General features: G+C 53.9%; 1 protein-coding gene across 2 annotated transcripts; it reads right to left on the reverse strand.

The window, feature by feature from the left end:
- Positions 1 to 8,904: 8,904 nt before the first annotated feature.
- DYNLL2 (dynein light chain LC8-type 2) lies at positions 8,905 to 14,585 on the reverse strand (the record flags this gene model as incomplete). 2 transcript variants are annotated; one of them, XM_084272813.1, is made up of 3 exons in its annotated part: positions 8,905 to 9,311; positions 10,973 to 11,111; positions 14,463 to 14,585. In XM_084272813.1, the coding sequence occupies 2 exons, from the start codon at positions 11,102 to 11,104 to the stop codon at positions 9,174 to 9,176; spliced, it is 270 nt and encodes an 89-aa protein (XP_084128939.1). In that variant the 3' UTR covers positions 8,905 to 9,173. The 2 variants fall into 2 exon arrangements, with proteins under 2 accessions (XP_084128939.1, XP_084128938.1); XM_084272812.1 differs by lacking the exon at positions 14,463 to 14,585 and having other exon boundaries at positions 10,973 to 11,125.
- Between the last annotated feature and the right edge of the window lie 12,667 nt (positions 14,586 to 27,252).

The raw sequence follows: 27,252 nt of genomic DNA on the forward strand, positions 1-27,252 counted from the left end.
TCCTCTCCGATATCAGGAGCTGTGTTTGGCTAAGGACACGCACAGAAGGTCTCCTCCCTGGGCTGCGTCGCTCCGGCTTGTTTCTGCCGTGCTGGATCCGTTCCCGCTGGGATGTGGCTCAGCACCAGCAGAGCTGAGCACACTGGCCCTGCACAGAGGTGTAGGGGAGGCTGTTCCCCTTGCTGCTGGTGGGACCCACACTCCTCTGGGTACCAGGGCTGAGCCCAGGCAAACACTGCCAACGTTTGGCTTACAGCTTACCCAGTCTGCACCTCCCCGCAGCCCCCAGCCACATCCCAGCCCCAAGAGATTCCCGCTCCGCTGGTGTGAGCACAGCAGGAATCCCTGGGTTAGCTGCTCTGATCTCGAGGCCACCAAGAGCTCCTGGAAGCTGATATTCCTGTTGAATATATGGATGACTTCCACAAAATTCGGGCAAGGGGATAGCGCAGGGATGGTGGGAGCTGCCGTGGGGAAGCCAAACTGAAGAGGAACCATGGTAGAGCTTGAGGGCAGGTACCTGCTGATAGTGACAAAGCCATACCCTGGGAGCTGCTGCTGGTGCTCCCTCCTCCTCCTCCTCCTTCTCCTCCTTTCAGATTTGGCAGCTGTGTCTCTTCCTGCACAAGGCAAAATAGGGGGAATTCATCTTAATCCCCTTCCCTGGGAGAAAAACCAGCCCAAAACTCAGAGGGGAATTTCGGGGGTGCTTCAGTCATGGGCTTTCCTGAATGCTGCTGTTTCCATCAGTCCTGCTGTGGTCCCTTTCCCAGGACCCCCCAAATTTACTGACTTGTCCACCCCCACTGAAGCAGATCAAACATCTGAACCCAGAAAAATCCCCAAGTCTCTGATGAGCTTGGGGGGATCTGGGTGGGGGGTCCAGGTGGCTGCTCCACTTGCCTGCAGTTTCTCTGCACCCTGGGCAGCATCGCCGTGCATTGCACACCAGTGTCATGAGCTTACCTGTCCTCCTGAACTGGGCTGGTGCTCAGGCAGGAAAGTAGCTGGGCTGAGGACACCAGGAAAACCACTTGCTGATGGAGGAGGGAGCGGGGGCTGTCCCAGGGAGCCCCTGCCTGCAGAAGGGGGCTTGTAACCCTGCACCCCCAGGTTCTCCATCCCCAGGAGGGGAGTTAGCCCATGCCTCCACCTGCACCGTGCTGCACATTTACCATTCCCCAAAGGCATGTGTGAGGTGCTGGTGCCCAAGGTGTCTCCCACTGCCTTCCTGGCTGTTTTCCCAAGCTGCAGGCCAGCTGACGGGACAAACAGCACTGGCTCCGGGTGGCCTTGCCACTGAAGGACAGACACAAATAACTGGAATACTTTCCTAAGCTCATTTTCTCATGCAGACGGTGGCTGGGTTGTCAGGGATGTTACTCCAAGGCAGTGGGAGCAATGGGATATGGGGATGGGACAGGGCATGTGGGGCAGCAAGGGAGGGACCTGGTGGGGAGCATCCCTGAGCCCCCCTGAGCCTCTCCATGTGGTCCCACCACTGGAGGGGTGCCGGTGTCTGCACTCACCACAGCCGGGACCCCCTGCCTGGCTCCCTGACCCCCCCTGTTTCTGGCCCAGCATGTTCATGCCCAGGCTGCAGGTGATTTGGCTAATTCGGATAATCCCTCCCCTGCAATGAGGTTCATTAAACCTCCTCTGGCATGGAAACACCCATGGGCTGGGGTCACCAGCCCTCCTGCAAGGGGGGGCTCAGGATTCCTGAGCCGTTTCCCAGCTGGAAGGGCTGCTGGCTTAAATCAGCAGCGTGCTGGGATTGCAGCGGAGTCTGGCGCAGGGATTTTGGAAGTGCTGCTGCCACCTCCCCCTCACGCTCCTCTCCCCAGAGCTGGCAAAGCCTGGGATGTTCCTTCCCTGGGAGACGGTGGGGGACACTGGGGACACCGACAAAGCCTCGCTGGTGGCGGCAGAGCCCGCAGACACCTCCCTCTGTACAAACCAGCGCAGACTTGGGGGGGGGGCTTTTCTTTTTTAACTTTTACACCTAAATCTCTTTTCATTTCTCACACATTTCCAGAAAGGATGTCACAAAGAAATACAGAAAAACTGCTTGCCCACACCCAAGAGGGGGGAAGGAGCTGGGGCTGCCATTGTCACCACGTCCCCAAGCAGCTCTGCGGCACCGCGGGAGGATGCTGCCGGCAGAACGCAGGACCCGAAACTGCGGTGACCTGCTGGGAGCTGGATCCAGCGCTCCACTAGCTGCCCGACAGCCAGCAGCCTGCCAAGGATGCACACCAAACATGAGCTAATCCCAACAAAAATAGGAGTGAAATCATAATTCATATGCATAATTCATGTGCATAATTTTATCTTTGCTGTGTATTCTCCAGGGATGTATTCTAGAAAGTGCCTGCTCTCCCCTCCCTCCCCTCGAGTCCTTCCAAAAAGCACCGTAGATGCAGATCATTGGAGGCAGCAGCAGGATGTAGGAGCTTTTGCTGGGTTCCTAAAGAAATGCTAAATTTGCCTCGAGTTTCTAGCCTGTGTCTTGGCAAGTTACACAGCTTGAAGCTGGTGTAGGGACGCGCAGGCTCGTAATAACCACCGGGTTTTAATTGCTTTCATTGTGAACCCCGGCTACCGATTCTATCGGCGTGGAAAACTCTTAACAGTTCGCACTTGTGGAGGCTAAAAATGTTCAACAATAATGGCAATCAAGAGATAATTATAGTTATTCCAAAGCAAGGATCGGAGCTAAGACTTTGAGAAGACATCCCGAACGACCAGGAAGCGGCGCCCTGTTTACCGCACCGGCTTCAAGCTGCTTTTTCTGCTGTGAGATCTGCCAGGTTTAATTGCTTAATGATTTTCCATAAAATATTGAAGTAACACAGTATCCTGAGCCAGCCCAAGGTCCGCCTGGATTGCACATGTCAGTCTTGCTGGAGAACAGTGACAAAGCCCTGGCCTGGCACCCGGTGCCTGCTGAGTCACCCAGCGCTTTCCTTCTCCTGGGCTAATTCTGAGGCAGGAAAGGTCCAGGGACACTCCCCCACCAGCACCTGTGGGTGGGGATCCTATGGGAAGGTGCTGTGTAGGTGCTGTCCCTTCATCCCCTTGCAAACCCCAGGTTTGGGGGAGCCTCTGCAGCATGGGTCTGGCTGTACCCCACCCAACTGACCCATGGGTTGTAGAGGAGCAGATGCTTTTGGTGAGGTCATTCCGAATCCTTAGGGAAACTGGGATATTGGAAACCAGATTTGGGAAGAGGTTTTTTTGTCCTTGTCGAGCCGTTCCGGGCTTTCCTCAAAACACAAAAAAGGCATTTATTCATTTATTTTCTTTCCAGAGCCGTGTTCTGGGCTGGGCGCCAGCCGCCTGCGTGCAGCCTGCGGCAGAGTTCAGCCTGGCTCTGTATCAGCCCTCTGGCCTTCCCTGCCCGAGCAGGCCCCGGGAGCCTGGCAGGCAGCAGGCAAGCGGCACGGCCGGCTGGGGAACCACATGAGATGGGCGTGAGATTAAACCCCCAACCTGTAACTGAATGCGTGGGGGGGGGAAATATCTGTGTAAGGAGGGATTGACGTTTCTCTGGCTCAGCTAAAGCCGGGGTCAGGCCAAGGGTTTCATGAAAACCCTTTCCTGACAGCCCCGGCACCCGCACAAGGGCCAGGAAGGGCGACGTGCAGTCGGGAAGCACGCAACCAGCTCTGCAGATTCCTGCCCCATCCCTGCGTGGGACTCGGCGGCAGCCCGGGCTAGAGGAACAAAGGGCGGCTTTCACTGCCCAGGGACCGCAGCAGCAAATTCCTGGGATGCTTTTATGGGCTGCAACCAATGCATGGGGAGAGCGTGGCTCCCAGCGGCTCCCAGCGATACCCTCCCACTGAAAGCACTTCATTCACACCCTGGCTGGAAGGAGAAAGAAAAGGCTGTGCACTTGTTTCAGTGCAGGGGTTCCCATTACCATGGGGGGCTGGGATCTCTTCCCCTGAAACCAGCCTGGCCAGGGTCTGGGCAAGCAGCTGAGCTGTGATCAGGCTGCTCCGCAACGGCCATAAATCAACTGAGACAACATAAGCAAGGGAGGCAACAAAGGACATGGAGAGATGCCGTGGCATCTGGCAGGAAAGGGCCATGGAGGCCACGCCAGGGGATGGCGTCTGAGGAAAAGCTCCATCCAAGCCTGCACAGGTCCCGGCCTCCCGTCCTGCCAGGGCACAAGAGCTGGTCCCGCTCTCACCTCCCAGCCCTTGAGAGAGGCCCATGAGCAAGCACTGCTGTGCTGGGCAGCATAGGGCACACAGGGACAGGGGACATGGTGAGTGTGACACCCTGCCCACGGCCCTGGCAGTGCTCCTGTGACTCGCTGCACCAGCTCACCATCCACCATTCCACCAAAAGCTCAGGTGTGTTTCCTCCAAGTCCCTGGCACTGGGACAGAGAGCAGAGAACCACAAGGCCACAAGAGCAACCTACTTCCACAGGCAGGAGGAAACAGGCTACATCAGGCCTGCATAAAACTTCCTCACGCTTAAACCCAGGGCCAAACTCCACTGAGCAGCAGAGCAGAGACTGGGCTTGCCCTGTGCCGGGGTGTCCCCTGCTCAGGCTGCTGGCAGGGGAAGGGACAGTGAAAGGGCTGTTCCCTTCTTACCCCCCCTGCTCTGGGTGCTCAGCATGGATGCATGGTGCCCGCTGTCCCCGGCGGAGGGGCTGGTGAAGGCACTGACCTGATGATTAGCAGTTATTTGTCTCGTTGGTAATGAGTTATTACTCAGGCTCAGCTAGACGCTGCCTTGAGGGAGGAAACATCTGATCATCTTTTAATAAACACAGTTGGCTCCTGTGAGGTTCCTGCAGCTCCTGTATCTATAAAGCGCTGAGACACGCGGCTTGTGCAGAGAGCACTGCCATGAGTCACAGTCTGGGAGAGAGCATCAGTCGGTGCTCAGCACATGGAACAAAGCAGGGAACCCTCAGGTGGGCAGGGATGGCACAGCCCCGCTTCCCTCCCTGGGTGACACCAAAGGCTCTACGTAACGGAGACTGAAAGTGAGATAAAAATGATTTCCACAGTTTCTCTCTGCATCTCAAACCTCCCACAAAAGCGACATGAAATGGAACGTGTCCGTGGGGAACGGGCTTTACCAGTACCAGGCTCTGCACCACGTGCTTGGGGAAGAGGAACGCTGCAACAGCAGAGCCATGGGCTGGCTGTGCTGGGCAGGAGGGAAAGGAAGCACTGACCTACAGCCTGCGAGTTCCTGCAGGAGCAAGCTGCAACACCCAGCCTCTGAGCAGGGTGCCCCAGGTGGGGAGGATGTTTCATCATGGTGTCCCTTCCTGGAGTCCCAGGTGGCCATGGAGAAGGGGGAGTTTGCCAGTGAGGCAGGGAGCAAGGCTGGCTCTCCCTGCCAACAGAGCCCCACACCTCCTGCAGCTTTACTCCACAGAGGAATGAATCCTGGATCATGTCTGGCAGTTGCACACGTGGAGCACAGCGACTGAAACCGGCCCGCCCGCTCCTCAGCACTGCAAAGCTTTGCCTTTCTAGGGCCACATCTGGAAGGGATACTTTCTATGAGGAACAGAGTAACTTGGTTTTTGCAAGAGAAAGTAACAGGATGCTCTCCCCAGCCTCGACCTGTGCTGTTACCTGTGGGGAACATACACTCACATCCACAGGCACCATCCTGCACCCGCACCTCACCCAGGAGCAGCAGCCTCTGACCCCCACGTGCACAGATGTGTTCTGAACGCTTACAAGGCAGGACAGGAATGCATACCAAGGTTACATTGAAACAGCATGTTTGCCCCAACACATCTGGAAGCAGTTTCCTTCTCCAGATGTTTCCCCCAGATACATACCTTCCACTCCATGCCCCAGATCCAGATGTTTCCGAGCAGCTTCATGCTCCCTTTGAAAGCCAATGGCCATCCTGGGGCGTCTCCAGCACAGAAACAGTTAAGGCTGCAAGGCATCAAGCAGGCCACCTGCCTGGTGGAAACTGGAGATAAAGTGGAGCCAGCAATGGAAAAAGTCAGAGCCAAAAGCTGTGTCAGCTGCTGGTGAGCAGGAGGGGAAGGCAGCGGGGACAGAAAGCTCCATGTTAAAGCCTGTGCCTGCTCTCAGCTGTGGCAAGGAAAGGGCTGCTTAACTTGGGCCAATTTGGATCTCCCGGAGCCCCAGCACCAGGCAAGAAGCATGGGTGGGCATGGTGGGGGTTGCAGGGCAGCAGCAGGGCACAGTTTTGCTGCCTCACTGCTTGAGGTGCAAGCTGAAGCTTTCCCTTAGCCTGAAGCAGGACTCCTGCTGCAGTGACACAGCCAGGAAGGATCAAACCCACTTCTACTTGTGTGTGCCAGCTCCAGGGCACACCCTCCCTTCAGCCAGGGTCTCATGTACACCAGCACTGCAGCCCCCAGACAGGTGGCTGGAAGGGGTGCTTCCCCAGACACAACTCAGGCTGGAGCTGTCAGCTCCAGTGTGGATCTGCACCCTCCTGTGCTGCTGCTGGCATTTGAGCACCAATTTCCTTGCCACCTGCTTTGGCCAGGAGCTCTGTGGGTAAGGGGGCTCAATTACCCCAGCCCAACAGGGCTGCAAACACAATCATGCTGTTAAGTCAGGCTTAACCAGGCCAGGAGCACAGTATTTCCAGCTAAAAGGCTTGTTGGGACTGGTGAGGAAGGAGCATCTCTGCTCAGAGCAGAAGACCCACTGCTTTGGGTCACGGTCAGGGGTAGGTTACAGCACCCCACCCACATGGAATAGGCACACTGCTGCTCACTGAGGAGTGGTAGGCTCCACTGGTTCTGTAGCTGCTCTGCTTGAATCCCAGCTTGCCCACAGCTCAGCCACTCCCCACACTGGTGCTGCTGTGCTGTGGGACTACTGTAACTGGTAAGAGCCATCAGCTCTTGCTGAAGTATCAGCAAGGCCACAAGTCCAAGTTCAGGTTAGATCAGGAACAAGACAGAGCTAGGGGGGATGCTCAAGGGCAAGCCCACCGCCCCTGCAGCACACCAGGTATTAAATACACATAAGCTTCAGGCAGCAGGTAGGCATTTCCCATCTCACCTTTCCACCAAGCACAGGGAGCAGCCCAGAGCACAAACCTACTTTCCTGCAACACGACTCCTTTGAGCTTGGGGGTGGGGGGGCAGCCCCCCCACTGCTGTACTACCACTTGTCTGAAGTCAGTAAGAGGTTAGCCCCACACCTCCAGCTCTAGGTCACTTGGCACAGAGGTGTCACCCCAGGGCTGCAGCAGGACACGCCCCCCAATCCCTCCCAGTGCTGTCTGGAGCCAGGTCAGTACCAGCACACATGGGACATGTGCTCTCCAGATCAAGTTCCTCCCTCCTTTGGGTCAGCAGCATCTTCCAGGGCAGAGAACTTGGCTCTTGCCCTCCCCAGACAAGCACAGTTTCTGCCTGGGACAGCTGGCAATGAAGAAACTGGAGGCCAGTTTAAATGTGTCAATTCACCTTTAATGTTTGAAAAAAATAAATGGTATTTGAGCCATTGCAGTTATGAAGGGAACAGATCTTGCTCCACAAGAGACCGTGAACAGGTTCACATTAGACTCATGCTTGGAAAAAAAAACAAACCCAAAACATTCTCCTTTCAGATCCAGAGCAGAGCTCTGATTAGACAAGACCACGAGTGCCCTGACAGTCCAAGGCATGTTACCCCAGTGCAAACATTTCCATCAACATGAAGTTATGACAGCTACATTCTTTCTAGTTACAACATTGTTCTATCAATATTACAAAATTAGGCATACTTTGGATTTTGCACAGAGACAAGAAGGACTTTTCACTTCAGGAAGTAGTCAACCTGGGTTGAGTCACACAAAGAGCTCCCTCCACTCCACCCTTTCCCCCAGCAGTGACTTACACCAAATGTATCTTGGGGACACAAGTCCCACTCACCATCCCAGTGATACCAGCTACATGTTGGTTACAAACCAACAGACCTTCTGAGAAGCACCAGGTAGGTATTTACTTGCCATCACCCAGCATTTCTCCACACCCAGATAAAGAGAACTTCCTGCAGCATAATCCAAGTCAGTACATACTAAGACAACATCACTGCTGAACCTATTGGAGACCAAGACATTAGTCTGCCTTTGAAGCAGATGTCACATGAGTTTCCTTCACACAAACATCACATGTAAATTTAACTTCTTGGTACTGTGCTTTAAGAACAAAAGCAGATATTGGAACATGGAGGACAGTCCTCCAGAAATAGCTTATCAGCTACAGAAAATAAGAAAAAAAAAGAGAAAGGAGACAGTGGCCACTTACAAGTCTTCCACATGACTAGCTTGCTTTAAGGAGAGCATCAAGTTAAGGCAGTGTTGAGACAACTGGCTAAGAACATGCCAAATAGAGCTGTTGTCAGCAGTCACCAATTTGATATCCTACTCCACTTCAGGGACAGGTCACGTGGCTTTAGATCTCAGTATCAAGGTCTGAAGATTTCAGCCACAGGATGCTGCTTTCTATAGCAAGCAGCAGCTAAGTGGGGTGTGTGTGTGTGTGTTGAAGTCTTCTAGACCAGGCTGAGTTGCTTACAAGTCTAGGTCAATGTTTCAGCAGAGCCAAAAATACAGCAATGGGTACTGAAAGAGAACACCGAGGGTGCCAGCTGCAGGTCTGTGTATCACAGTCTGAGGTGGAGAGCAACTTGTGTGCCAAAGCCACATAACCAAGAGCCACCCCACCAGCATTCAGGGAAGGTCTAAGCACCTGCACTGAGGTTACTGGGAGAGCCAGCTCTCTACAGTCTGCAGGGTGGGTACGGAGGCTCACGCTGGCTTTGCTCCTCATTACAAGATTAACAGTCTAATAAAACTCAGTAAGGAAGTCGGGGTCTTTTGGCCTGCCCAAAGGAGTTTTCCCAGCCTCAAAGAAGGAGTTACCACTGAGGGAGCTGTTGTGGAATAGTTTAATTTCTTCCCACGTAAAGGCCATTGTTTTAAGCATTTACAGGTTTCCTAGTGCAATACAACCAAAAAAAGCAGTAACAAAAAAATGCCGCCTTCTTCCCAGGCAACTAAACAGAAGTAGATTTTTTTTTTACTGCAACATATACACATTAAATATAGTATACAGTCCATGCAGCGGCATAGCCATGTTAAAGGGAGTCGTGGCTTCAGCCATCAGTGCATTACAGTCCAAACTTCACTCGCTCCTACTTCCTATCCAGACTTGAAGAGGAGAATTGCAACCTGACCCAAGTAAAAATAGATGAAGTGCTTTGTCTCGTGTGTTACATAGCTGCCAAAGTTTCTGCCAACAATGCAGTGCCAAGTTGGGTTGTATTTCTTGTCAAATTCCTGAAGAAAGAGAAGAAAGGCATTAAGGCCTGCCCACATGGAAATAGTTCTAAGCACAAGTTCTTAGCTGGTTCTGTTCACACACTACAGCCTCTCCTCCCACCTGCAGCACCATTAGATTCCCTGCTGCAAGGCACTATTGTACTAAGCAGGGTAGTGACCGGCACAACCAGAGCTCTGCACTGGATCCTTTGAAGGATCCAACACAAGCAAATCATCTCCTGACACCCAAAGCACCCATCAGTCCCAGGCAAGAAGAGCAGACCTATGAGCTCTCCCCTCAGAGCACTATTCAAGCCCCACATGTGGGCTAGCTCAGGGGAATATTTCTCCTCTCCCATTCCAAGCCCACTCACAAGAAAATTAAAAAAAAAAAAAAGATTTGGCATGTCTGCTCCAGCAAAGCATCTGAGCTTAAAGGTCACCTAAAAAAATAGGGGAAGTCTGGCTTTTGCTGTTTGAGGTTCTTCAAAGAAAGGGGAGAAAGTCTACATTGAAAATGAGCTGGCAAATGCAGATTGAGACCTATGAGGTCAGAGGTGAGCAAGCTGAACACTGGCTCGATGGTCTTCTCCCACCCAGCAGGTAAGATAGGGTTAAAGACCATTTTCTTCCCTCTAATTAATACACAGCTCCCAAGAACACCCTTCCCTCCCCGAGACAGGAAAGCAGACTCAAGATTAAAGCAAGTGTTAGTCCTCAGACAGCAGCAAGCCAGTTTGAGCTCTTTGCAGGTAACCTTTGAAGTGAGGAAAAGGCTTTCTTGCCAGGGCATGAAGGTGCATCCAATTGCTTCCCTCCTCCCAGAACACTCAGGAAATAAAGACCAGCTTCTTTTCGGATGCCTTCTACTGCACTCACTTTACAGGCTGCAGTGCCCCAAGCACTTTGAGGTCAGTCTTGCCTCAAAGTGATGGGAGAGCTTAGGAGACACCTTTGAATCCTTCGCATTTAAGCTTAGATTACAAGCAAGGCCCAAAAGCAAGCCCCAGTGCCAGGGCTGCACTGCCTGTGAAGTCACACTTTCCTCCTCCTCTGCCTGACCATTCAAAGAAGTGCCTACAGAGGGAATGACAGCTCCCCAGATGCCACTGAGCACAAGTCTTACATTAATGGGCTCCTGCAAACAGGGAGGCACCTCTTCTTCCCAAGGCAGGGCAGCTGCTTGCACTGGTTTTAAAGTGGCACCTTCCACAACCCTGCCAGGCAGTGTGAGGCCCCATCCTCTTCCACAGCACCCATCCCAGAGCCAGGATGTGGCAGAGCGCCACACACACAGAGCTGCCCACCAAGCAACATACTAATCCCCCCCACTCCCCATGCTGGTACTGCAAGTCAAGCTGCAGCAGCTGTGGGGTAAGTCCTAAAAGGACTACAGCCAGCTCTTTTTAGGCTGGCAGATCCAGAGGGACAGCACTCACACTGCTTGCTCAGAGCTTGCCAAAACAATAGACCAGGCCTTGCTCTGATACAGCCCTCCTCTGACCTTGCAGAAATCTCTCCATCCTCTTGGGAATAGCAGTAAAGAAGCCAGGAGGAAGGAATCCTCTCCCTCCCAACACACAAGTGTGAAGTCTCAGACACTCAGGCTCACAACTGACACACATACTTAAGACCTTCAGGAAGTCTCAGCCAGAGCAGCCCCCTCATCCCACAGTTACCTTCTTTATATATGCTGCAATGTCCTTTTCTATGTTGTACTTCTCCATTGCCTGCGTAGCACAGTCTACAGCATCTTGCTGCATGTCCTCGGACATGTCCGCATTCTTGATCACAGCCTTTCTGTCAGACATCGTGAACCTAAGGCAGAACATAGATTCCTTTAATCTCTCCCAAAGAAAGGAGAAGCTTCCTGTACATCAGAGGTTGTCCTTTCTACAGCAGGCTGTGTCACAAGCTGATACTACAACCCCCCTGTTATGGCCAGGGGTATCAGAGCAGGCACAGCAGTCCCAGGATAAGGTACCCCTTACAGCTGGAGCACTGACAGCATCTGGAGGTTAGGTCAGAGTTAGCCCAACATCACCACCTGCATCAGGCACATGCAGGAAAAGCTTCCTGTGTGGGAGGAGACGGGATCTGCAGAGCACCACAGCCTTCCTAAACATCAATAGGCTACAGACAAGTTTGCCTTCCAGGTGCACCAGCAGTTTGCAGCATCATCTGTTCAGCATTTTGCAAGCAACAGACCCCAGACTGCCTGTCTCTGGCACGTTAGCAGCAGAAGAGCTTTTATCCTACCCTGTGCCAGGAGTTACAGTTAGTGCTGCTAGCTTAGTCTGGAAGGAGGCTGTTCCACATTCAGCCTATTATCATCCCCTCGCCGCTGCTTTGCCACCAAAACCCAGACCTGAGGCGTTCCCATGGGACAGAGCCAGTCTGACAAGCCAGGAACAGGTTACCAGCACTCGGCAGCCTAGGATGAGGGGCAGGGTGAAGCAAGCACACTGCAGAGCAAGCACAGCTGGGGCCTGGCAAAGCAGCCTCCCTTCCTCCTCCCTGCCTGCAGACCACAAGGCAGATGCTGGAAGCCAGCACACTAGGGCTGCCCAGGGCCTTCAAGCAGCTAGACAGTGTACAGGAGCTGAGCACTTAGCCCCCTTCACTCCAGGTTAGTTCAGGTGCTTCAGACCAGTCACTGAAGCCATTTACACACAGATCTGCCACAGCCTTCCCAGGGAAACATTCAGCACTGAAGTTTCCAGTGCAGCCTGTATTACCCCAGAAAACAGGCTCTTGGCAATCCCAGCCCCACAGCCTTTCTGCGAGTAAAGGTTGTGACATGCCCCAGGGAGGGGACCCACACAGCTCTGTGCTGGCTGGCACACTCCCACACCAGACCCCTCGCTCCCAAGCCACACGTGGGGCCCAGTCAGGAGGCACATGTTATCTGGGCAAAGGTCTGTGCTGAGAAGGACTGCAGCTGCTCACCTTGGCAGCAGGTCTTACCACAGCATATTAAAAACTTTGTGGGAATAAGCTCCTTAATAGCAAGGAATGCCTCCAATTAAGCCTGCAGAGCACCATTAAGTTTCCTAAATCCTTTCACAGTGCCGTAAGCCTTGAGTGATACTACCAAGCATGTTTTGAAATAGTGAAACTACACATTTTTAGCTCTACTGGGGAGTGAAGAAAATCTGCTGTGATGATCGCTTCCTGGAACAGTCCCAGAAAACTGAAGGAGTAGCTTTGTTACAGCAATTAAAGGAGCCTGCTATCCAGAGAGAAAGAGAATCCAGTTACATAATTGCAGCCCTATGATTACAATACTTCAATTCTTCACTCTGCCTGCACTTGAAGACTTCTATTGCAAGCCTAATTTATACGTTTTAGATAAAATGTTTAATAGAGCACTGCTATTAACATACACTAATAGCATCAGGAGGAGTGACAGGAACTGAGCTCAAGTGCCAACTGAAAGCAGGCATCCTTGCCACAGCTCTGGAAAAGCCACTTCCAGGCAGTTTGTTCCCTCTGTGCTGTGGCTTAAGCCAGTGGGTGTTCGCCTGTGGCCCAGAGATCCTGCCAGGACAGGACACAGCTCAGAAGAGCCCAACCAACTGCCTGTAGGTTTGATTTCACTATCCAGGAATCTGGCAATCCCTTGGAAAAGTCTTCTGGGGGTCCAGCCTACGGGAAAAGGGAAGCAGCAGGAATTCATTTGTTGGTTATTCTTCCCAGGAAAGCCTCTTTGGGGAAAGGCTGCAAGCAAGCTCTCACGCCAGCTAGGCCTCTACACACCTCCATTGCACACCAAGTTCAGAGGGCATCTGCCATTATATAACCAGCCACAGTGACCTACAGAAAGCATCTTCTTCCCTCATTGTTTAGGCAAGGAGCATCTCAGTGCAGGCCCAGGCTGCCGAGGGCCAACAGTGCCACAGAAAAAAATCCCAAACGATTATCCTTCAGTAGAGCTGCAAGTGCTGGCCAGCCTGCCCTCCCCAGCATCACACTGCTCCAGGGCACAGCATCCTTTCACAGGCCAACCATGACAAGGGATGGCAGCCAAAGGGGGGGTGCCCTGCACCCACCATGGGGCTGGGAGCAGGTCTGAGTGCCACCTTATCCACCCACTCCACACCACAGAGCAGGACCCCATCTCAGCTATGAGGTTACAGAGGCATCCTTCCCACAAGGCAGCCCAGCAGCACCACATACATATCTTACCCCTGAATTGCAAGATCACGGCTGGCCCTCAGGCCCTTATCACCCAAATATGGCCCACTCCCAAGCAAAATCACAGCACCTTGCCACTAGCTCAAGACAGGATGGGCCTGGGAAGGCAGAACAGTACAGCTCTAGCAGCCACCCCTTCCCCAGCCCAGGGCAAGACAAGGTCTTGGGGGAAGAATACAAGACCACAGCCCTAACAGAGCCACTCCAGGGCAGGATGAGGCCTTGGGATGGGGGTTAGGCCTAAGTCAGTACCCATGCCTTCCCTCAGCATGGAAGGATGAGGCCCTGGCAGAGGGGTGCTGCCCAAGCCCAGCATCCAGCCACTCCCCCAGAAGACAGGATGGGGCATCAGCAGGGGAATGACTCCAGCTAGGCACCCACTCCTTCCCTCACCAGGACAAGAGGCAGCCTTCAGAGACAGATGAGACACTAGCCCCCACACCTACCCCTTCCCTCCCGGGCAGGATGGGGCCCAGGGAGCTGAGTGGGCCCAAGCCCAGCACCCACCACCTCCCCACCAGGACAGAGCAGAGCCCGAGGACGAGCCCGCGGCCCCGGCCCAGCACCCACCACGGCAGAGGAGCGCGCTGGGAAGGGGCTGTGCCGCACCCCTTCCCAGCAGAGTCATGGGGGACCCACGGAGCCGCTCCCAGGAGGCTCCCGAGAGGCGGGCGCATGTGCGGGCCGGAGCCCTGCGTGACCTTCACGGGGGGGAGCCCCGGGGGCACCCGAGCCAGCAGTGTGACCTTGCCCGGAGCGGGGCCGGCAACGCACAGCCGAGAGGCCACCGGGGCGGGGCGGGCTCCGGGCGCCGCCGGGACCTACCACAGAGCCGGAGCTACCCGCAGGCCGAAACCGCCCCGGAGCCGGCCAGGGCGGCGACCCTCTGCTGACGGGGCGGCCCCGCCGCCACCTCTCACGCGAAGCGGCCGGCGGCAGGTCCCCGGCGCCCCGGCTGAGGCTGTGGCTCACCTTCACAGTGACAGGGCCACCCCGGGAGGGCGAGGCGCAGCGCCGAGGAGAAGGAAGAGGTGGGAGGAGGCCCGGACCCGCTCGCCTCAGCCCGCTCCGCTTCCTGCGCCGCGCCGAGCGCTCTGCGCCTGGCCGCCGCGCCGCTCTCAAATACCGCCCCGCCCGCTGCGGCGCGCGGCCCGTCGCTCCCCGATTGGCTGCGCCGCCCGCCACGCCGCGCCCCTATTGGCTGCGCCCCGGCGCTGCCCGCCGCCCCGGCCCGTCCGCCCGCGCTGTTCTGCCTACATCCTGTTTCATCCCACAATGCCGCGGGGCGAGCGCGGGGCGGGGCGGGGCGGCGAGGGGCGGGGCCGGGCCTGGCGGGGGCGGGGGGAACCCCGGGGCTGGGGGCAGCCGTGTCCTGCGGGGCTCACGCTTGGGGGGGCGGGTCTCAACCGCTTCGGGGCCTCTGCGGGGTCCCCTCAGCCCCGGGGGTGACCCTGGGCTCGGGGACACCCGTCTCCCTGAGGTCACTGCCATGGGAGGACCGGCCCCGCGGTTGGCCCCGCTGCCCCCGCCCTCACACCTTCGCTCGGGAGGGCCTCGGGGCCTCTGCAGCCCTGCAGCGGGCCGCCAGCCAGCTCCTGCCTTGGTTGCTCCACCTGGCGTGGGCAGCGGGACAGGGAGCCCTCTGCGGAAGCCACCTGAAGAACGAAACATGCCATCGGGCCCCTGCCATCCCTGTGCCGTCCCAAAGCCATCCCCATTCCCCCATCATCTCCAGTCCCACACTGCGCTATACGGGCTCAGCTGGCTGTCAGTGACACCGGGTTTAATTGCATGCTTGGCCTTGAGAACCAGGGAGACCACTCCAGGTACTGAGACCTGATTTGGCTGCCCAAGGAAGACAAGGCTACAGCTGCTAACGGCTCTCAGGGGACAGGCAGGAGTTGGCTCTGCAGCTGTGCTTGTACCGAGTGAGCCAGCAGCCCCGGAATGGGACGATCCCATCTGCTGATGAAGTGGATGTTCCCCAGTGTGACCTCTGCAGCCTCTGAGATCCTGGTCAGAACTCCCAACAGCAAATAAAATATCTGCCATTCCCAAATGAGTCTAGACCTGAGCTTCAACCTTAACAATAGTGGAAGCCAGAGAGCAGCAGAAAAGCCACTGAGGACTAAGTTTGTAAGATCACTGACAGCAGCATGGAACCTGAGCTCCAGCCTTCAGGCGGGTAATTCAAGGGCACCAGCATCCCCTCTGAGCTCAAATGTGCAAAGCCCAGGTGCATCAGCTGGGGAACGGCTGTGGGCTGCCTGCTGTCTGCCCAGCATCATACACACAGGAGCTGCAGACATGACAGGGCTGCAACACGAGCTGCTCTGGCCAAGAAGGTGAGTGTCAATAAATAAATACGTGACCATCAAATTACAGCCCCAGGCCTCAGCCTTTGTAACACTGTGATCCCTCTGCACTGCTCTGGGAAACAACAGAGGGTCTCTCCACAGTCCAGGAGATGTGTTTCTTCTGCTTTCCTCTGCAGGTTTCTTCCCTTGCTCTCTCTGAAGGACGGGGGAGCGAGCAGCACCCATCCTGCTGGGATGCAAGCAATGCCCTGCACCCACTGACACACTCTGGGTTGCCACAGGCTACGTCCAGCCTCCGTCTGTTTTGGGTGCCAGTGCTAATGCAGTAACAGGCTTAGCTACAGCCCTTGATGAGCTTCCATCTCAGTGGCAGAGGGAGCAGATACTTTTATGGCCATGTTTCTGGAGGCTCTGTGTGGCTGGAGATGCAGAGGTGGGGAGGATGGCCATGCCCAGGCAGGTGATGGGCAGAGGCAGGAGGTGAGAGTTCTCCTGGGCCAGAACAGAGGTGCAGTTTGTATCAGAATGGCACCACAGCCCTGGTATAGGCACAGGAACCAGCCTGGAGGAGGCAGCTCCCTCCCTCTCCAGCACTGACCTGCAGAGGAAACCCTCCGCTTCTCTTCCCCGAGGAGCTCTGGGCTCTGGAAAACACCAAAACAGCTGCTACGGGTGAGCTAGGCACACTGGTCGGGATGCCACCACCCTTGGCAGAGGCAGGTTGCCCATTGTGGACTCCTACACCATCCCTTACTAACAAAGGACCTTTGTTAATGAAGGGTGGGATCTGAGCTGCCGTGAGATCTCTATTCCTGCTTCCATGAGTTTCTACTTAATCCTCGAGTGCAATAGAGTGACAACCCCAAAGTCTGGTTTTAATGTACCATTAACCCCGAGCTGAGGCCAGGACAGATGACGGGGACTCAGCATGTTTTAAGGCTAGAGGCAGCTGCTGAACAATGCTCGTCCCGTCTGTTCTGCACCACAGAAGCCCCAGGCTTTCCCATGAGAACTCCCATGCTCTGAGCCTCCCGGTATTTTCCTAGTGCCCGTGGGCACCTTCACCAAGGGGAGCAGGGATCTGTGAAGGGACGAGGTATAAAACGTTGGCCCCAAGCCCAGATGGTGATAGCCAGCGGTCCAGAGGACTGGCTCCAGTGTGGGTGGATCCCGGTCATCCCAGTTATGTCCTGCCTCCTTCTTCTAAGCCCTCAGCAGCAAGAGGAGGTGGAGGAGCCCCACTTCTGCCCAGCACAGCTCTGGAGCTCCAGCCGTGGCTGCTGCCAGGCACTGTGGGCTCAGCGCTGCCCTTTGCATGTCAAGGAGAACAGCCTGGACAGAAGGAAGAGCTTCAAATGCCGTGGAGGGAGATGCGTTCCTGAATCGTGACAAAAAGCCCTTATTTATAAATTCCGAGTGTGCTATATAAGGAGCTCCGCAGGGATTCGGAGGAAAAGGGCCCGGTGGCGAGGAGCACTTTGCCATCTAAGGCTGTGCTGCTTCCGCCCTGCGGCCACGCGCTTTCCTGCAGACGCAGTTCCGAGCCCAGGTGATGTGATGTCAAACATGCTGGGCTTTGGGCACATCTACCCTAAGAAAGGTGGAGGTCTGGGAACCGAAAGCCGGGCTGCCGGTGCGGCTGCAGCACCACACCAGCTCCGCTTGCAGGCTGCACCTCTGCAGTAACATTCCTCAGAGGAGATTTTTCTTCTCAGTTAACCCAAACCGACTTTGCCACAGCCTGGCCCGTGACTTCTGCTCTGCCCTGCCACTGTCATGGCACGCTGATGTGATTTATAGCATAGTCCACAGCAGATTACTCTGGAAATGTTGCTTTTGTGTCTTCTCCCTGTGGGATTTCCTTCCCTCTCCCCCTCTGTCATGTCTCCTGCACCTCTGCTCACCCCCTTGCTCCTCTCTAGACTCCACCAGCAGTCACTCTCCTCTGCCAATAATCAATAAAACCAACAGCAGCAGTAAAGCACCTTTTTTTATTAGTTTACCTCCTCGTTCTCCCCGCATGTCTGGGGGGAGTGACACCTGTGCACCCCAAAGCTGCTCCACATAAAGGGGGGGATTTGGCCACTTCATTGTATCCACACAAACCCCCTCTGTCAGGTCCTGCCTGCTGCAGCTGGAGCATGAACATCACAGCTGGGGTGGCTGCAGGCACTCTTCCTTCTATAGTGACATTGCAATCACCGATAATCATCCTCCCGGGGATGATGCATCGAGCGAGGAGCCGGCAGCTCCCCATCTCCTCACAGACCAAAGCAACTGCACTGAAATGAAACATGAGCCCAGCCCTGCATTCAGCTCCTGCCAGGGGAGAGCCCTGTGGAGCTGACCCCTTCCAAAGTGGGTCGTTCTCCCCTGTAAGTGGGAGCCCATCTACGAGGCACCCATGAGGTGGCGAGTGCTGCACCCCAATGATCTGCCACCTGTTGTGGTTTTACCCCGGCTGAGAGCCGAGATCCACACAGCTGCCTGCTCTTTAAAGGAAAAGAGCAGGGGAAGGGGGGTGGTGGTGTGAGGCAAGGGAAGGGAAAAGGAAGGGGCAAATAACAACCCCAAAACCAAGAAACCAAAAAGGCCCGTGGGTTGGGATAAGGATAGTTTACTAAAATAGCAGAAAGATAAAATATAACAATACTAACAGGACTTTAGAGCAAAAAATATATGAAACTGTTGATACACAATGCAGTTTCTCACCGAACCCACAACTCAGGCCGTGCCACCCAGAGCTGTTCCAGAACCCGACCGTCCCCCAAAAACTGCGTGTCCTGGAGCCGCCCCTGCTCCTCCTCCCATCAGCCCCCCTTTATACTGAGCAGGATGTAATTGGCATGGAATACTGCCTTTGGCCTGTTTGGGTCACCTGTCCTGACTTCACCCTTCCTTTCTCATGAATAGAGAAATACGAAGAACTGAGAAAGTCCTTGACTGTCTGACAGCAACTAAAAACATCAGGGTGTTATCAGCACTGCTTTCATTTTAACTCTCAAACACAGCATTGCATCCGCTGCTACAAATGAAGTTAACTCTATCCTGAATGAAACCAGGACACGCCCCAGCACCTGCATTGACCCTGGGGCAGGACCCAGCTCCTCCTGGGTGCTCACACCTCAATACCAAGACCCAGCACCCACCTTGGGTGACGGACAGCTGGACCTGGCCCCCTACTCATCACCACACTCCCCATCCCACAGCTCTCTGGCTGCTGAAGATGGGTCCCTTGCCAGCCATGCTCCCCAGGCTGCCCATCATCAAGTCCTTTTTTCACCCGTCGATTGTTTTGGCGAGCGGTTTGCAAACTGCATTAAGGAGGGTTTGCTGTCAGTCCCGGGCTGCTTTGATCAATCCTGTTTGCGAAGCAGTTTGCAGCGCCCTGGTTAATGTACGTTATTATCTCCCGAATCCCTGCTATAGAACCTGAATAAATCCCACGGAAAAAGACAACGTCCTATAAAAGGAAATGCTCTATAAAACTCCAGCAGGGAGCTGCCACCACTGATGCTGAGGGTTTGATCACCATAAACACCCTGTTAAGTCCAGCATGGGACCCAGTAGATTGTCACAACTTTGGGACGATAAAGCTTTTTCCCTACCTGCCACCCTCTTCACTGCAAAGATCCAGTTTGGTTGCATTTCTGTCTCCCACAGATAACTCCCACATCCCTCCTGGGCACTGGGAACCAGGTTCCCACCTGAGTGATGCCATGCCTGCCCATCCCCAAAACCAGAACGGCTCTTCTGTGGCACCAGCGAGCACAGAGCTCTTGCTCCTCATCTCCCTGTGGCTCGTCCTGGAGCTGAGGCACTGTGTTAGGGCAGCCGGGGCTTATCCCCAAGGTGAACTAGCTTAAAAACCTGACAAGCTACAGGCAGCTTTTTGCCTAAACATTGCTTTCCACGAGGTAGCATGTTCCTTGCCATCCCATGAGCGCAATAGAAAGAACTAATACTAAACGCCTTGTGAGCCTTATTAATATGTATTCAGGTCATCTGCGCTCGGCAAGTTTTTGCAAGTGACTTGCGGTGTGCAGTTCATGTGGAATCCGTAAATAAAAATATCTCCCTGGAATCTTGGTGGGGTCATATTAGCATGGGAACATAACCACTGCCTTTGTTTGTGTGGAGGGCTGAGAAGGGATGTGGCACAGACAGGCTGAGCTGGCCAACACACAGCATTTGGCTCCCAGCACTCCAGCCCAGGCTCCCAAACCAGGTGGATGCACTGAGAGCTGGGGACTCCCTTTAATTTGATCTCTCTGGCAGTCAAAGACGGGTTTGGAGACAACACAAACCCTGAGGGAAAAGTGGCATCAAGGCCACGCATTGTGTGATGGCCCCTTGCTTCACAGTGGTCCCAGGCTGCCTGCGAGGCAAAGGGGTTCAGAGCACAGGTTGAACATCAGTTTGACCTCTTCCCTTGAGTTCCGTTTTTCCTTTTGTCCTCCCTCCCACAACAGCATTTGGGGCTGGGTGCTCAGCCAACATGGTTTATCTGCCAGGGGCTCTGCCTGCACAGCAAGGGCTTCCTAAATTGTTAAGGCTAGAAGGGCCATTGTGATCACAGAATGACAGCATTGTTGGGGTCAGAAGGGACCTCCAGAACTAATCTGGTCCAAATCCCCTGCCAAAGCAGGTTCCCTAGGACAGGTTGCACAGGTAGGCATCCAGACGGGTCTTGAGTATCTCCAGGGAAGGAGACTCCATCACCTTCTCTAACCCTCTTGTGAGCCACAGCACTCACCAGGGTGCCAAGGTGTGCCAGGCGCCTTTGGGCCAGATACAGTGTAGGGTTTTCCTCCTGCACTGCTCCAGCACGTCCCCAGCAGCCACGTGTCCTCCCCTCCACCGTGCTCTTTCCTTCCCTAACACAGGCTGCAGTCCCCAGGGGTGTCCCCGCTCCAAGACACCCCTGGGTAAGCCAACTGGGAAACCAGTCTAAATCACTTGGCACTCATGCACGAAATAATTGAGCAGTCATGCACACACTAATTGAGCATTCACATGCAAAATAACTGGGCGCTCATGCATGAACTGCTCAGGTGCTCATGCATGCACTAATTGGGGGCTCATGTGCATAGTAATTAGGCATTCATGCACGCACTAACTGGGCATTCATGCGCGGACTGATCCTGCGCCCGTGGGTGAGTCGTGAATCCGTGTGCAGGTTCGCCGCGCACTCCCGCAGGAGCTTCCCATTGCTCCCACGTGCAACTCCTGCATCAGCTGCTTGGGTGCTGATGCGTGCACTAACGGGGTGCTCTGGCATGAGCTTGATGGGTGCCCACCTGTAAGTTAACTTGTGCATTCGCTGATGGGACACTCGCGCATGAATTCACTGAGCATGCATGTGTGACCCAAACGGGTGCTCAGGAGGAGACAAGCTGAGCTCAGCAGAGTGGCAGCCCTGCACAGGGGCAGGGAAACCTGCCAGAGCCAAGCACGAGCACCAAAAACACTCACTGGTTCCCCCAGCATGCTGCACAAGCTGAGCATTTTGTGTCCCCAGCCAGCCTTGCTGCCACACGCCAGTCGAGCTCACACCTTCCCCCAAGCTCCCCAGGGCGTAGGAAGGAGCTGCTGCCGTACAGACAACTTAAACTCTGTTCTGGCACGGCATAAATAGGAGAAGCTCCAAAAGCAGGAGACAAGGTCTCCGTTGTGTAGAATGATTTAGGTCAGTCTCACTTCTGCAGGGATTTATTTAAGCTCTAACAGTTCCTGGCCTGAGAGAGGAGAAAAAAAAGGAGGGGAAAAAAACCCCTAAAATCCCCCATATTTATACAATTTTTCTGTAATGTTTATGTTGTGGAAGCTACAGCATCATCTGCCAGCACAACTTTAATCCAGGCCTGCAGACATTTCCAGTGCATACACGCAGTTCTTGGGGTTACTCGGCAGGATCGAGCAGCTTGCTAAGCACAACCCCCAGCCCGAGTAGCTGTTTCTCGCTAGAAAATGCTCCCTGTCCCCTATCACTACTGAGGCTTCACGAGAAATGAAAGTGCCTCCCTGTGATGGGAAAAATGGCTGTTGCACAGAGCAGAGGAGCCAGGAACAACCCGCCCCAGGTGTATCTCTGCACACCCATGCCAGCACTGGCCCGGCAAAGCTGGACCAGAAACGAGGGGCTCCCAGGGCAGGCACTGGAGGCAATGTCTAGCTGGGTACCAATGTATGTAAGTGGATATAAGACTTATATAGCGATGTATAGAAGTGTATATATGTATCATAGAATCACAGAATGCTTTGGGTTGGAAGGGACCTCTAGTTCCAAACCCAGCCATGGACTAGATGGCCTTGGCCATGTAGTCCCTACCCCGTGGACACCCTCACTAGCCCAGGGTCCCCAAAGCCCCATCCAACCTGGCCTTGAAGACTTCCAGGGATGGGGCTTCCCCAGCCTCACTGTGCACCCTATGCCAGGTCCTCCCCACCCCCAGAGTAAAGAATTTCTTCCTCATATCTAACCTAATCCTGCCATCTTCCAGCTTGAAGGCATCACTGCGTGTCCTGTCCCTGCACTCCCTGGTGACCAGCCCCTCTCCCACGTTCCTGCAGGACCCCTGTAAGTATTGATACATCATAATCAAGATTCCCCAAAGCCTTCTCTTCTCCAGGCTGAACCAGCCCAGCTCCAGGCAGGAGTTCATGGGCTCGCTGTGCCCAGACCAGCAGCCCACCTGGACCCATGGAGGCACCCATCCCTGCCCTCAGTCAGCCATCTATTAATGCTCTCACCAGACACTACGGAAGGAGCTGCAACAGTTGATCCAATCAATAAATATACATTTCATACATCCCTTAAGTCCATAATATGTCTCCGTATATAAGCGGCCATGAGGGATTTTGTTTTAATTAGAGGAATGTTTGAGGCTTCATCTGCCTTAAAAACATGGTGGGGGAAAGGTTGTCCTCACGCAGAGCTCTGCTCACATCCCAGCCCTTGCTAGCAGCCCCAAGGCTCGGGATGGCTGAGGGCAGGACCAGGGAGACAGAGAGGAGCACAACCCGTATCCATCCTGCTCTGTCACCTCCAGCACCAGCCAGGAAAACAAGGGATGGTAAACTGGAGCGATCCCTTTTGGACCCAGCTCCTCTCCTGCCACAAGCCTGACAGTTCGGAAAGTGGCTGAGCCTTCACTGGGCACAAGGGTGAAACTCTGCTTGCATCTCCACCCTGAGCACAGTGGTCTTCTGTTGGGATGCCGGGAGTGTTCCTGTTTTCCTGATGGTGGTGTGGCTCATGGCTGCAACGTCCTGCAGAAGGGTCAAGGATCTGAACATCCACCTGAACAGATCCATGATAGGGAGATGTCCTTAAATAGCCCCAGTGCCAACCCAAAGAGTGTGGAGCTCCCATGCTGACTCCGTGTTGGGCAGAGGCAGGAAGAAAACACAGCTTTTGGTGTTTTTACTGATTATGAAACCTTGTGGGGTCCTTCCAGCACTTAACCTGGGCCCCAGGGAAGCCCCTCACAGCCGGTCAGCCCCTCTCGCAGCCCAGCACACTGTCCTCAGGCTGGAGGTGCACGGCCGGGCATCGCTGTGCCGTGTGTTTTCTCTCAGTTCCTCTCCTGCACGCAGCAAAACATGCCCAGACTTGATTTATTGGGGTGTAACTCAGCACTGGGGCTGCCAGCATACCTGGCCTCTGCCCAGCCCCCCAGGGGTGGGAATTACCATGCAGGATCCAGCCACATCCCGTGGGGGGGTTAGATATTCACAGGATACAGGGAGGGGGTGTCAGGAATGCATTTCATGGCCAGGACAGTAGAGGTTTCTAGTGAACAAAATATATGTTGCAAATGGTGTAAAATTGGCATTTTTAAGGGAACGTAACAGCTGTGTGTGTCAGCTGCCATGGGACACGTCTGCCTTTGCTGCAGAGCACCAAGAAGCCAGCAGCTTTCCCTTGGCTCTCAGGCCACTGCCAGAGCCACATCAGGTCCAAACCTGCATAAACCAACCGCCGTGGGTGTCTGGAAGGTGCATTTCCAGTTCAGCCCCAGCCTGGCACAGGCTTGTGTTTTACTCCAAACAGGTGAGCAAAGCTGCCCTCTGCTCAGGAGGATGAAGTGGAATAAAAAGGGGGATAAATAAAAAAAAGGCCTTGAGGAAAGAAAATACTCTCTGATGTATTTGATGCTCTCGGAGCAAACAGAAGTACGCAGAGGCTTCATGTTTGCCCTAGGACCAGCAGCAGATGTTCTTTCTTCCTCTACTGCTAACAGCAAAAAAGTGTCATGGGGGATGACCCCAGGCTGAGAGTTGTGGCCACAGCAAACGATGGAAGCCCCACAGATCCCGAACCAGCGTGTGAGTGTGCACAGCCCGGCCATGCCTCAAACAGAGGGCAGCTCCCGCAGGCCCGGTGCATAGGGAGCAAGGGGACCAGGAAACCCCAGCTGTGCCTCATGCATGAGATCACGTTGGTGAACACCCGTGCTAGGTAACAGCAGTGCCTGAGCCCAGCAAAGCCCCCCTGCCATGACACAGAGGAAAGAAGGGCTGGCGCAGGAAGGAGCTCAGCATGGTAGGTCTCACCAGCGTGCTCTGAGGGGCTCTGCCAAGGATAAACCCTGCAAATCCAGTTCCCATTGCAAAACACCCACCATGTCTCTTTGAACACAAAGTGGTGCACATCGAATGAAGATTCCGGTACGGAAAGGCAAATGAAGGAAGCAGTAAAGCCTGGGGCGTGCCACCACGTTACCCGAAGCGTTGGGCTTGTGGTTAATGGAGTCCCACGGAGGAAATGTGACTCTGACTGATGCTGCAGCTCCCCACCAGCCCAGCTCCCCCACACCTCCTCATCCCACGAAGCTCTCTGTACTCTGATCCTCTCTTGCTCACATGTGGTATTTCACAGAACATAAAAATGTTACTATGCTTCCTGGGAAACTATCAAAATAAGATCCCACATTCATGTTGGGTGCTGCCTCTAAATGACCACGATCGACTACTCTCCTTTACTACCTTCAAGGAACAGCACCCGAAGGGCATAGTTGGAGAAAGAAGAAAAATGGGTTTCTTCTTTGATTTTGTATTGAACTGGGCTGTCATGGTGCCAGGAAGTCGGGTCCCAGACAAACAATGAATACACTCTCGTTTTCACTTTGCACAGCGGCACGAAGGACAGACACTGAAGACAGCCAGGGTGTTTTGCTCCCCATTTCTGACTACACACTTGAACTCACTGATTTAAAAGCAGTTGGGTTAACACCTTTCACCTCCTTTGAGAATGATTCAGATATGAAATCTGAGGTTTCCTAAACAGGCAACGGCTGGAGAATAAAATGCTGTGAAACAGGATTTCCAGTGGGAACAGACACCGGTCTTTGAGCAGCACCTTCCAGCCAGGGTGCTGGGCTCAGCAAACTGCTCAGGAACTTGGCAACTGCTCCAGCCCCAGCCCTTTTGTAAGCGGCTAGTTTATTTTCCCGTTTGTTTGCCCTTCATTGGGCTCAGAAGGTAAAAATACACGGCATGGTGTCACTCCAACCCAGTCTGCGTGACTTTCTGTGTTCAAGCGGTTATCGCAATCCCTCGCCTTTCTCAAATGTTTACATAAAGTTATGCACGACGAGGGAACAGTTCCTAAAACCTCCTTTGTATTTAAAAATACTCTGCTCGAAACAAATTTTAATGCATTTCTCAACTCATTCTATTTGCTTGTATTAAGAAAAGCAGCAAGCCCACATTGATGCCACGGGGGCCGCATCCCCTCGTCTCTGAAAGCCCGGAGCCGAGGAGGGAGTGGGAACGTCGGCATCGCTGCCAGCAGCTCTCAGACAGAAAGCTAATGGAAGTCCTCCTTTTAAAAACCACTGAGGCCTAGCAAATCAGGGTTATTTTTGGAGAACAAAAGGATTCAGCTCTCCCCACGTTCCTGAGGCTTGGCGGCACGGCCACCACGACAGCTAAATGCAGAGCTCTGGCTGCCCACGGCACAGCAGCTCACTCGGCGTTACCTCCCGGGTGTTTTGGTTCCCTGAATGTCAGCGCTCGCTCTGAGTCGGAGCACAAACAGTGGGGAAGGAGGTGCTGAGTTGGGTCAGCAAAGTCCCAGCGCTGGTGCCACCGGAATGCGCTACAGCAGCAGCTCCTCAGCAGATCCCGGTGACCGCATGGCGCATGGGAAAGGAGGGAGCAGTGGGAAACGCACAGAGCATTTTCCTATCTTTGCAGAGACACCCACCCCGGCACTGGGACAGTTATTCGCGAAGGGCGAGTGCAGTTGTTGGCAGTGCTGGAGGAGGAAGCCAGGCTGTGAGTCTGCCAGAAAGGGCCAAACCACGGTCACTGGTTTTCCTTCTCCTCACAAGGAGGCTGAGGAGCGGCTGTGGCAAAGCGCTCTCCAGTGTACCTCCACCTGGACGTGTTCGGCACTCCCATAGCACAGTACAGTTAATATTTGCCTTGTTCATCACCACTCCCCGCTGGAAGCCCCTGATTTTCATTACTCAAGGAAAGCTCGTCATTTTACAGGAGTTGGCTTTCTTTTCTTAAGCAAGATTATTTGCCATTTCCTTCCCAGTAATTTATTTTCTACATAATTAATGTTTAATGATTCTGCACATATACATTTTGCCAGAAAGCCAAAAGCAACTCTGACAAATCAAATAAACGTTCTGCAGCTTATCCAACTGTTTTAGGCTCTCCGCTGATAACACAGAGCTAAAAAAGGTAATGAGGAAGAAAATGTTCAATATTTCTATAAAGAGACACTTCATTAAGGTAATTAAGGCAATCTTTTAAAGCAGTTATGAGGATTATTAACACACAAAAGGAATTATGCAACAGGCAGCCTTGCCATTATTTTGTGATGCCTTGAAGAACAACTTCCAGCAGTTTAATAAGGGTTTGGAAGTCAAGACTTGTTTCTTTCCTACACCTGGGAAAAACGCACTGGGCGTCATTGAGATTCAGGTGTTTGTGAGGAGGGGAGTTGCTCTTTTCTTTTTAATGAAGGAAAGAACTAACCATCTTGTTAAAATGTGGTGGTTCAAAAAACCTACTAACCTGAAAGCAGCTCCTGAAGTCCCGTGGATGGACGCTGGAGCCATGGGGACACTGCAGTCACTGTCTCACCAGTTCATATTCTGCTACAACCACAGCTGTCACGCCGTGCTCAGAAGACATGAGATATCCCTCGAGAGTTGGTAGCTCACACCTCACAAACCCACAGTCCGTACGATGGGCTTTCTTCTCTCATCTTTCAACGACTAACAGGAGCCTTTATTTAAACCACCGGCAGTCAAAAATCGGTATTAGCAGTGCTAAAAACTGCTAGAGCACAGCACATTACCGTGCTTAAACCTACACAAGAGAAATGAAAGGCATTTGTAACAGTGGAACACGTTATGGCTTCACACTGAAATATTTTTCTAACTCTTAAGCCATCAGGAGCACCGTTTATCTAAAGGAAT

This window comes from Gallinula chloropus, assembly GCF_964237585.1.
Source record: "Gallinula chloropus genome assembly, chromosome: 19".
Taxonomy (NCBI): domain Eukaryota; kingdom Metazoa; phylum Chordata; class Aves; order Gruiformes; family Rallidae; genus Gallinula; species Gallinula chloropus.